The 11,400-nt window shown below is 37.2% G+C and overlaps 2 protein-coding genes across 5 annotated transcripts; both read left to right on the forward strand.

Annotated features, from left to right (window-relative positions):
* Positions 1-72: 72 nt before the first annotated feature.
* Positions 73-7,264, forward strand: LOC114315856 (uncharacterized). 4 transcript variants are annotated; one of them, XR_014327374.1, is made up of 7 exons: positions 73-397; positions 1,100-2,800; positions 2,907-3,155; positions 4,479-4,559; positions 4,703-4,974; positions 6,313-6,888; positions 7,064-7,264. XR_014327374.1 is itself a non-coding variant. In XM_028262471.2 (6 exons), exons 2-6 carry the CDS (start codon positions 1,532-1,534, stop codon positions 7,118-7,120), a joined length of 2,232 nt encoding a protein of 743 aa, XP_028118272.2. In that variant the 5' UTR covers positions 73-397; positions 1,100-1,531; the 3' UTR covers positions 7,121-7,264. The 4 variants fall into 4 exon arrangements, 2 of the variants coding, with proteins under 2 accessions (XP_028118272.2, XP_028118273.2); XR_014327375.1 differs by lacking the exon at positions 73-397 and adding an exon at positions 523-706; XM_028262471.2 differs by lacking the exon at positions 4,703-4,974.
* Positions 7,265-10,022: 2,758 nt separating this feature from the next.
* LOC114315809 (uncharacterized) lies at positions 10,023-10,451 on the forward strand. Its single transcript, XM_028262425.2, has one exon. It carries the CDS (start codon positions 10,023-10,025, stop codon positions 10,449-10,451), a length of 429 nt encoding a protein of 142 aa, XP_028118226.2.
* The last annotated feature ends 949 nt before the right edge of the window (positions 10,452-11,400 follow it).

Here is an 11,400-nt window from a genome sequence, read left to right on the forward strand (position 1 = left end):
TAATACAAAATTCAAAAAAAAAAAAAAAAAAAAGTAAAAAGTAGCGGTGAAATGAAACTGTATTTGTTATTAAAAATAATACTATAATAAAATAAAATCGAAAAACATAAAGAGGAAGAAGAGGAAGAAGACTATGGGCTTTCGGCGAACCGCAAGGACAACGCAACTTCCCGCATTTCGCAAGAGACGCAAAAGAATAAATTTTTTCCCCTTAATTTTACTTCATTAAATTAAATTAAATTCTTCATTCCATTTTTCTTCACCGACCAATTGATCTGTTAATTTAATCAATTATATATATATATATATATATGTTTCGAAGATTGATGATAACATTTGAATGGAAGATTATCATCGACCATGAATGCTTGTTTCTCAATTACAACCTCCGTCGGTGGTGCGTCTCATTTCTTTCGCGATTAGAGCTTCAGTTGTTTGTGTTTCGAATTTGTTTATTATTTATTTATTTATATTTGAAAAAGCTTTGCTTGAAAGTAATTGCAAGGAGTCATCTAAAGTTCCGAAAGGGTTTTGTTTTGCTGTGAATGAGTGCCGTACAAGTAAACCGCCTTTTTTCTTATGCTTTCTATATGTTTTGGCCGTTGATCGATTCGAAGAATCGCTCTGGATTGCTGTTCAAACTATCCCCTTTTATGGTTGAGATTGTTGGTTAAGAGCATTTACTGCTTTAGATTCACATGTTGATGTACGAGCTATGAGTAACATCACATTTGTCTTTTCTATTTTAGAATTCATCATCATTGATAGTGGATTTGGTATCTAATTCTTCATACACATACATTTTTCCTTCTTTTTTTATGTTTGTTTGTATTTACCTCAAAAATTGAGGAGCAAGTAAATATTTTAAAAATTTATGATTTTGTGTATTTTGTAAGTAGAAAGTGATTCATTGTCCAATGGATAGGTTCATGCTCTGTTTCCATCACTTTGAAAGAGAAACCAAACAAAAAAAAAAAAAAAGACAGGAAGAAAGTGCACCTACATACACACCCCAGTTATATCTTCATGTATTTTGAGCTGCTTCCATAGATTTTCAAAAAAAGTTGAAATAGCTCATTTCTTTTGTGTTTGATTTCAGGCAAATGCATTGATTCCGTGCACAACCATGAATTCCATGTGCATCCTTGCTTGCTGGTACGGAGGTCAGAAGCTTTGTCCTATCCGTTTTTTTAGGGGGTTTAGTATGTGCTTGGGTTTATCACCACATTCTTGGAAGGGAGTAGTAGTAGCTGAAATGAGGATGAATTCCATAGATGCATAGCACTAGCTCCTTAATGGATTTGGGAATTGCTTTTCATTGAACTGTTAGCTGAAGTTACGGGACATTTCAATTTCTTCATTAATTTTAGTGGCATGGTAGTAGAGACGCAACTTGAGTTTTATGTGTTCAGAACAAGGATGATAACTGCATCATGTTCATTTGGCAAATCTGAGTAGAGATTTGTGAATTCACTGCAATAGGAAAGGAGACTATCGACAAGAAATCTTTTAGGTCTTTTTAAAATTAGTGATGGGCTTGCCACAAGTTTCATCAAGCGAAACAGCTGAAGAGGGAGCAGGGTCTTTGAGCACATCTGTGTGCACTCCGCCACATTTTGTTGGTGTGAGCACTTGTGATTTGGATGGAATGCATGTGGGAAGTATTAGCCAAATTGTTGGAGACTCCTTGTGTTCTTCTTTAGGAGACTTTCAGAAGAAAACGTCTTTGGAGCAATCAGAGACTCCAGATGATTCGTTTAATTGTAAAGGGGCCATGGAAGGCATTCACCCTATATCCAATGCTCATGGATTGAAAATTGGTTCTGAGGATAAACTTGGTTTGTTAACACCTAAAACTGGTCAGAATATTCAGAGTCCTGCTTCTAGAATTGTGGGCTTTGAGTGTGGTAGGAAGGATTATTTCTTAGATCGATTCGACGAGGTTTCAACTGATCATGTTAATTCTTCTTCTGTAGTTGGTATCACAGTTAATGAAACTGAGTCCAGTGGGTCACCAGTGAGGAAGCGATTGTTGTCTCCCTTGTGTGGTGTCCTATTTGCAGACCAATTTGGTGGTGATTCTATAGATATTCGCTGCCACAACTCTCAAATAAACACACCTGATAGTTGTAGTGTTTCTATACCGCAAGATTATAAGAAAGCAAATATTGGAAGTAGAAACCATTTCACCATGTCCACATCTAATTGCTCAGAAAGGAAGGATATGTTATGTGATTACAGTAGGACAGCCCCCATTTTTTCCATTGATGGCCCTTTACTGAAGGAAAAGGAGGTGTTGCCTTGTACGTGTTTATCTTCACTAGGATTAGATGTTTTGAGAGGCTCAAACAAGGTAAGAAGCCAAACTGGAGTGATATCCATATTCCCGGAAAAGGCGATCTCATCCCCTCTTTCTTTGTCTCCTCTTGGTCCAAAATATTCTGAAATGATGAAAACTGCTGAAGGATGCAGGACTGTCAGGAAAGAGATAGAAGGTAATTATTTAACCTTTAAAAATGTGGAACAGTCACTTGGAAAAAATATCTCAGACATTAACTTTGCCCCTGAAGAAGAGAATTTTTGGGTGGCTAGTAAATCATTTGAAGATATTACTCATTTGCACAAAGAGGCCTACTCGGAAAGCAACTATGGAAAAAGTTGGACTTCATCTCATGATACCATACCTCAGTGTGTGAAATTGGGTAGAAGTTCGAGAGGACTTCCTGTTAGGAGATCATTGGTTGGTTCTTTTGAGGAATCCCTGCTGTCTGGCCGGTTGTCTTCTGGAAAACTCAGTCAGGTTTTATTCACGTTACGTAACCTTTGTAGCATTTCATGTGTGCTGATTTTATTATTTAATGTAGCCTTGAGAACTTAGTGTCCATTCTTGGATCTTTGTTGTGCAGAGAATTGATGGGTTTTTAGCTGTTTTAAGCATTACTGGTGGCAGCTTCTCACCAAAATCACAGAAACTGCCTTTTGCAGTAACCAGTGTTGATGGAGATAACTACTTACTGTACTATGCCTCCATAGATCTCGGAAGAATTCCATCAAACAATTTTGCAGGACAAAATTTGAAAAGTGGCCTTAGTAATGTTGATTCACAAGGTGCTACAAGTCGTCTGCGTATTCCTGTGAAAGGGCGCATACAGCTGGTTGTATTTTTCTCCCTGAATTATTAATTACTATTTGGGCCCATCTGCATTCAGTTTTCAGTGTCTATATTACGTTGCGTAGTACTTAAATACAGTTGTCTAGCATATGTTACTGTTCTCATAATATGGGGTGGTAGAGAATGTAATTAACTGCTGTTGAAATTACCGTTTGTTTGAGAATCTTCCAGATGTTGTGTGACATTTTATTTAGGCATTTGGTTTAATTCAGGACATTTGTTGCTGTGACTTTTTCTTGTTTATTGATGTTGTTGGAACATTAATGAGCCAAAGTTGATAAGAATGTCCTGATCTCCTAAGTTGATTCAGGATATTTCTACAGCTGTTTGGTTTCATGGTTCTGACTCTGATGTACTGTTTGTTCTATAAATACTAAAGGCTAGTTTGGCATGTACTAAATAAGCCAAAAAGTCAAAAAGTCACTATCTTATTTAAGTCACATCATCTTATTTAAATCACATCACCTCTCTAACACATCACATCAAACCCAACCCAAATCCAACCCAAACCCACCAATAAGTCAAAAAGTGCACTTTTTTAGGACATCCCAAACCAACCCTAAATATGCTGTACTGGACATGAAATGAATTGGACATAGTTACCTGTTACTCAACCTCTTCTTTTTTTTTTTCTTTTTTCTTTTTTCTAATGAATAAAACGAAAAGCATCAAGACGATGCTAACAAACAGGAAACCCATTCCTGAGCACAAAGAATATCAATAAATTCCACAAAAGCAAACAAATTTGCGGACACTCATATGATGATGGCTCCCACCACCCATGGCCCACATATACCACAAGGCATGTGGCTCTTTTATCAATTGTAATGTCCCCGTCCCGAACTATAAAGAGATTGTGTGCTTTGGGCTAGGCTCTCATGAGCCATGGCTTTAAAATGTCCCTCGCTGGGGAGGGATGCGAACCTACTTATGTAGCAAGGGAAATTTTCCTACCAAATTGATGTTAGACAGGACATTAGAACAACTCCCTAGAATTTAACCAATTGAATACCGCTACATACAGTTGTGTTTCAAAATTTATTGTGCTGAACATGCATTAAGTGCTTTTATGCATACAGAAGCAGCATATGGAATTGCGCAATGTCAAAAGGCATAATATCCTTTTGCACAATTTTTAACCAAGTAAAGGTTGACACCTTTGTGTCATAAGTGTCTTACACGATGATTGTCAATAGACAGTAGTGTCCTAAGGTTCTTCGATACCAGCATCATATTTCAATGGCATAACTTGTGGCGTACTGGTGAAAGAATTGGCTCTTACTTTCTATCTGGATTGTTTTCGCAGGTTCTAAGCAACCCGGAAAAAACACCTCTGCACACATTCTTTTGTAACTATGATCTGAGTGACATGCCTGCTGGTACCAAGGTAAGTTTGAGCAAACACTGCGTTCTCTTTCAAAGTTGTTGCATGTCAGGTGTAGATTGGTGCTTTAACTTTATAATTTTTTCTGGATTATATATATATATATATATATTAAGTCTCCCTAGTCCCTTTCTGTAATATATTAGTGGCCATTCTTGGTGCAAGTGCACAAGCATAGGCTGTATGGTGTGAAATGCAAGTTTGAGTATGAGCAGCCACTTTGTGCAAATATGCCAAAGACCCGGGCCGTACGTGGTCTGCCTTCCTGCTACTCTCAGCACCCTGCTATAGCTGGATTGGCACTGGGCAATGTCCTTTGGCAGTGTCCTGTGGAAAACTATTTAGGCAAACACAAGTTTCTCATCTGTGCATATTCCCTTGGATGCTAACATTGGATATAAAGTGAACATTATTAAGAGTAAGTGTTTCATTTCTGTTTCCATCTCTCTCTCTCTCTCTCTCTCTCTCTCTTCCTGGTTATTTTAGAATCCACTACTCATATGGAGAAATGAGGGAAAATGTGCTCTTAAAGCTAGAGTTGTGTTGTTTGTTGATGTGAAGTGTTTATGTAGGAATTATAAGACCATATGCTAATCAAGTTAAATATTTAAATATGAAATTTCAAGAGGTGGTACAAGATAGCAGTTATTTATGAAGTTTAGTTTTGTCCAATAAAAAAAAAAGGATAAGAAACTGAGCTGAATTTGTTCTTCTTGATAATTGCTAAGGGAGCAACGGACTGACTACTCACAGGCTAACTTAAATAGTTGATGAAGTATGGAAAACTGAGGGGATCGTTGAGGTCTGTACCCAATATATGAATGGTTTTGCCATTGACAAATCATCCCAATCATAAATTTTAGAGGACTCAAAAATGAAAATTTTGATATGAACTTAACTGGATGTGACAAGAAGATATTTGAAATCTTGCAGTTTAAAACATGAATGATGGTTTGTAGTGGAATGACAACATAGAAATCATGCATCCCCCCAAAGCTCTGTACTTAAAAATGAAAAAGGGTGGAAACGATATAAATTCTTGGGTAGGTTGTCGTGAAGAATGATACCCAAGATCTGGTAGGACGTATCCACTGAAAACATCACCCTTGTTTTTGCCTTTGATTGGAGCTTTCAGAGACTTGAGGCTTCTCACTGTCAACCTCATGCACTGACCTTAAATTGATGCTACCTTGCCCTGCCTCAACTATCATTCTAGTTTGGGCAAAATCAAAACACAATCAGACAACAGCCAGCAATCCCTTGTTTTCCTGTTTCAATGTGCTTATATAAATTCACATGAAGCATTCCCATTTCTAGATTTGTGCCTTGACTAGGATATCTTTTTGAGTTAGCCTGGAGGTCAGACTACAACAAGTGGGTATATATGGCCTTGCCTCTGTGTGGGTTCCCCATGAGGGCCCCTGGTGCGGTGCTTTTCCAAATATGGTTGGGCCGGTAGGATAAAATTGGCCTACTTCTAGGAAGGAAGGCTTGGGCAAAGGCTTGTTCTACCATGCTTAAGAGAAAATGTTAGAAGAGAGATAATCAGGCCCATTAAAGACTTAATAACGGGAAAATTCAACGGGGTCTTTTAAGATTTGATATCCACTTCACATGAATACATGACAAATAACTGTTATTTTTATCAGCACATCACTGCACTGTTGTTTTCCTAATACGCTTTTGTTCTACTTCTAGTAAGGGGGTTTGAATTCAGTTGGTGCTTATTTTTGTCTCTTTGTTTGAATTGATGTAGACATTCTTGCGTCAAAAGGTCACCCTAGCCACGTCTGGCTCAGCTTCTCCACAGGTGAGAAGAGAGCAGAGAAACTTTGATATGATCTATGATGATAAGGTGATTCCCTTGGAAAGAAGTCATCCTGACCAAAGTATCAAAGGATGGAAGGGCTCTAATTCGATGGGTTCAATTGATAAAGCAAATCCATCGAATGAACACTATCATATGGGAAATATAGGTTCCCCTGCCATGATGGTTCAGAATGAATGCAACAAACATGTGTGCCAGAGAACTTGTGACACAGATTTCAGCCTGGCAGATTCATGCCAAGAAGCCATAGGAAAATCAGAATATGCTTGTTCAAAGGTCAATGAGAATGCTGCCAGTGTTGGTACTCTACGTTACGCACTTCATCTCCGTTTTCTATGCCCATTTCCTAAGAAAAGTTCTAGATCAGTCCAGAGATGTAAATCCAATCCTCTCTCTGAGTCACAAAAGACTAACTTTGATGCTGAAGGGGAACGGAGATTTTATTTATACAACAATTTGAGGGTTGTGTTCCCTCAACGCCATTTTGATGCTGACGAGGGGAAGGTATGGTGCTTCAATTTCACACATTGGGGCTTAAGATTGCTTTTAGACATGATTCAGAATTTTTTCTATTTTATATGGTGTTGATGCTTCTTATATTGCAAATGTGTATTGAAGTTCTGAACAGGAAAGAAAAGAAATCCATTTTTTAACATCTGAGCTTGCTGTTTCATGGCAGTTGAATGTGGAATACCATTTTCCAGCAGATCCGAAATACTTTGATATCAGCAACTGAAATGTCAGACCGTCTCCTCAGTGTATGGTTTTGTTGTTGTCAATGTATATACTTGTAACATGTTCCTTGAAATGGCACTAACACAGTTTCACCTGTAAAAACTTTTTTCTAAATCACCAATAATGCTCGTCTTTGTTGTTGTAACCTTTTTTAGTATTGAGGAATCTCTCTCTCTCTCTCTCTCTCTCTCTCTCTCTCTCTCTCTGTGTGCTCAATATGTAATGTCCTAAATCGTCATTCAACAGCGTGCTTTTGATTTTTTTTATTTATTTTTAAACTCAGTGAATGCCAGAAGGCTTCACTTTTGAACTAATTTGTAAGTGCATAGCTGCTATCTGAACCTTGTGTAGCAGTGTTGCGCAGAGTTATAAAGCACAATTGTAGCACAAAATTTGGATGGGTGGTTAATTGTGATTATGATAAATGGTCAAAGATGTTTCGTCCACAAATTAGTCTCACCTTAATCTAATTACTATTAATATTTTTAGGATAGGAGATGCAGAATTCAATATCATGATTAATTTGTATTTATTTTTGTTCATGAAGGGTGGGAAGTCGAGTGAAAAACATGTAGTTAGGCAGTATTTGGGTGGAACGAATGGGAAATTTGTGATGGGCTAAGTTTTGGGTTTTAGGTAGAGTGTTAATCTTGCAACCGTATAAAATACAATTTGAAAACTCTTGATATATATATACACATATATAATATAATGTTATCTTGTCCAGTCATGAAAGGTGAGTTTGTACAGAAATTAATATGACAGAAGCATTAATGAATAAATCACATAATTGCAAGTGGAACTAGACGCCAGTGTCCTGATTTGCAAACACTGTAATGACTGATTTCAGCCCATCTGGTTCAAGATATATTCCTTGCCATCACATACACACACACAGGGGAGGTGACACCTCCAACAACAAAGCGATCATCCTAGTATAAAACTATTATAGGAAATAAGGAAGACCCTAGTGAGCTTCAAGTTACCACACACATACCCTACATTTTCATGCAATTCTCTCTCTCTCTCTCTCTCTCTCTCTCTACATCCCTCATATCATATCAATCATATATATCATTAGTCATCTGGTGTCAAACAACTATATGTTGGTATATGGATCCCAGCCTAGTTTCTTTTTTTGGATCCCCGCCTACTTTTATTAGGCTAAAAGTAACAACATCTCTTTCTCTCTCATTCCCGTTTGGGCGAGTCAGGCACTCCCCCTCATATCATCACATGCTTGCCAGCTCTCTCTCTCTCTCTCTCTCTCTCTTTCCGTAGTAGTACGGAGGTGGGTTTGTGTGATTTTGCCAATTATACGATAGGAGTAGAGAGGGTTGAGGACGTGAACTCTGATACGGAATATATGGCACTTTTAGAAACTCCTTCGATGATTGGGTTGGGTGGCTGAGAGAGAGTTTCCACCACCAACCATACTTTATATACGCGTCTGCTTCTCCGATATTCACGCACCTCTTCTCTCTCTCCCTTGCTCTGCTATTGGCTCTTCTACCTGATATATATATATATATATATATATATGGACAGAGAGAGAGAGAGAGAGAGAGAGAGAAGGACAAATAGAGCCGGTATTGGAGCTGTCCGACATAACAGATGCTGCAGCCATGAAGGAAGCAAGTGTTACCACTACTCCTCCCTCCCTCCCTCCCCCCTGTCCTTTCCAGATCACGCCCTTCCATTCCATTACTTTCCTAAACCCCCATCTTATTTTACCATTCTACCCTCTCTCTTTTTTCTTACTTTTTTGTTTTTTTGGTATGTACTATATATGTAGAGAAAGAAAAGAAGGGAGTAATACTCTAATCACTCTACTATTATATTCGGTACACACTTTTTTATTGTGTCAAAATGAAGATTACAGTCGTGCTAATTTATTTCTAATCGCTCAACGTTGAGAATTTTTCTTTCGCGTTTCAAATTCTAGATTGTATATGTGTTCTCTTATCTTAATATTTCCTAACATAATTATTTCGTACCTTGTTTCATCAAATCACGAGAATGAGAGAGTATTTTGGTAATTTGCTACTTTGCTCGTTATTGATTTCTTTTACCAAGATAAGAAAGTCTGTTTTTATAAAATGTATCTTGTTACAATTATATTTTATTTGTTATACAAGTAATACTTTACCTATATTGTTTCTTTTTTTTTTTTTTTGTACATATTTTTAGATATTAGACATAAGATTTTTTTTGATTGGACTATTAGACATAAGATAATAACACATAGATAAATACATATGTAGGGTTTACTTTAAAACGTATGTCTTTAAAAATGTTTGAATTGAATTTCTACTCACTCTATGTAGGTGGGGTTTGGAATTTTTTTTTTTTTTTTTTTTTTTTTTTTTTTTAAAGTTGTATTTTTAGTTTTTTAAAATCTAAAAAAGCTTATGCATAATATAAGTGTTACCCCCAAAAAAATGTTAGTGGAAAAATTGAATTTTTAAATTTTTTTAGTTGCTTTTTTAAGTAAAAAACAGACTACTTTTTTTTTTTGGTGGATTTATTTACTAAAAAAATAATCAAATTATTTTCTTAAAAATTATATTTCATGGATTATATTTCCCTAGAAAATATGAATATTTATTATGCTTAAAATACAACCGTAATAGGAGGAGACTTGTCAAAATTGTAATTGTGGTTGTGGTCGTATACCATTTTAATTTAATCTAATTGATATCGATATTCTATCCACTGCAAAGGGTAATGTCGTCCTTCTCATCTCATACAATCAAACTTTTTGAAGATAAATACAAACAAAAGCGCTAAAACCCCACTATAAACCCACACCCACCCACTGAGTCAGTCACTCCGTCACTAGTCTCGCTCTTTCTCTCTTCTCCCTTTCTTTGTTTGTGTGGTGAGAGGTGCTCAACACGACAATGGCAGACCCTGGTCTCTACGACTTCCTGAAACAGCCCACCGACCCCTCTACCGGAAAACCAACACAGTCGTCGAGAATGTTTTCATGCCTCTACTGTCCTCGCAAGTTCTACACTTCTCAAGCCCTGGGTGGCCACCAAAACGCTCACAAGCGTGAAAGAGCCGCTGCTCGCAGAAGCTTCACCGCCGACCATTCTGGTCTCCAGAACGACCCCTCCTCTACCGACCATCCTAATCCTATTCCTATTCCTATTCCTATTCCTATTCCTAATCCAAATGCACCTTATTGGCTGGAACCGTTCCGATCCTTCCATGGCTCGAGCTCAGCCCCACTCGGAGTTCATGGCGGTGGGTCGACCCCTGAATCTCTCTCTCCGGCCGCTGATTCTGCAGACCACGTGAATCTTGACCTCTCACTCCGTCTATGATAACTCTGCTCGTAAGTTAAAGTTATATGATTGTGTGTGGGGATTTTTCTGAGCAAGTGAGTGAGTGAGAGCTTAGCATTGGAAGTAGAAAGGGAGAGGATGGATGGTTATGGTTATGGTTATAGTTATGGTTATGGTTTTGATAGTGTAGGGATTAACTTTTCAAGCAGAGAGAGAGTCGATTTGATGGGTGGGTGTGTTGTTAAAGATGATCAAGTTTAAAGTTGTTTATATTCGGAGGGTTAATTCGGATGTTTTACATGTCTTTCACTTAATTAATCAACTTTATTTATGTTTCCAACTTGAGAGTCATCATGGGATATGGGAGACTCTAGCATTGATGTCTCTCTCTCTCTCTCTCTCTCTCTATATATATATATATATATATGTGTGTGTGTGTGTGTGTGTGTGTGTATATCCCTATACACATACGAATGTTCATGTTATGATTCATTTTCATGTTTTGATTTTTGCTTTTCTATTCTTTTACCTTTTCATCGTCAGAACAAGACAAAATGAAAGAATTTCGTTTAGCATTTTTTATTTTTTGTTTTGTTTTGTTTTGAAAAGGCCAAAGAAATTCAAGATTTTTCTCACTACTTATAACCCAGCAGGCCAGGCCAGCCAACTTTGTATGTATATATGAAACTAACAGTAACAGGTAGTTTTAATTTGTTGTCATTATTATAGTAGTAGTGAGTGTTCAGTATGAGTTGTTTGGATCAGAACTTGGACAGAAATTACGGCAGTTTGATCCACTTTTTATATATCATTTTCCTTTTATATATGTATGTATGTATGTATGTATGTATGTATGTATGTATGTACTTACATGACTCTGCAAACATTAATGAATCATTGGCTCATCTCACGCTGGGCTGGGCTGGGCGGCCGTGATTTCCATGGAGCATTACTTTTGCATGTATTTATTTAATTATTTTTATTTGAA

The sequence above is a fragment of the Camellia sinensis genome, chromosome 1 (assembly GCF_055761805.1).
Source record: "Camellia sinensis isolate YWXY chromosome 1, ASM5576180v1, whole genome shotgun sequence".
NCBI classification, from domain to species: domain Eukaryota; kingdom Viridiplantae; phylum Streptophyta; class Magnoliopsida; order Ericales; family Theaceae; genus Camellia; species Camellia sinensis.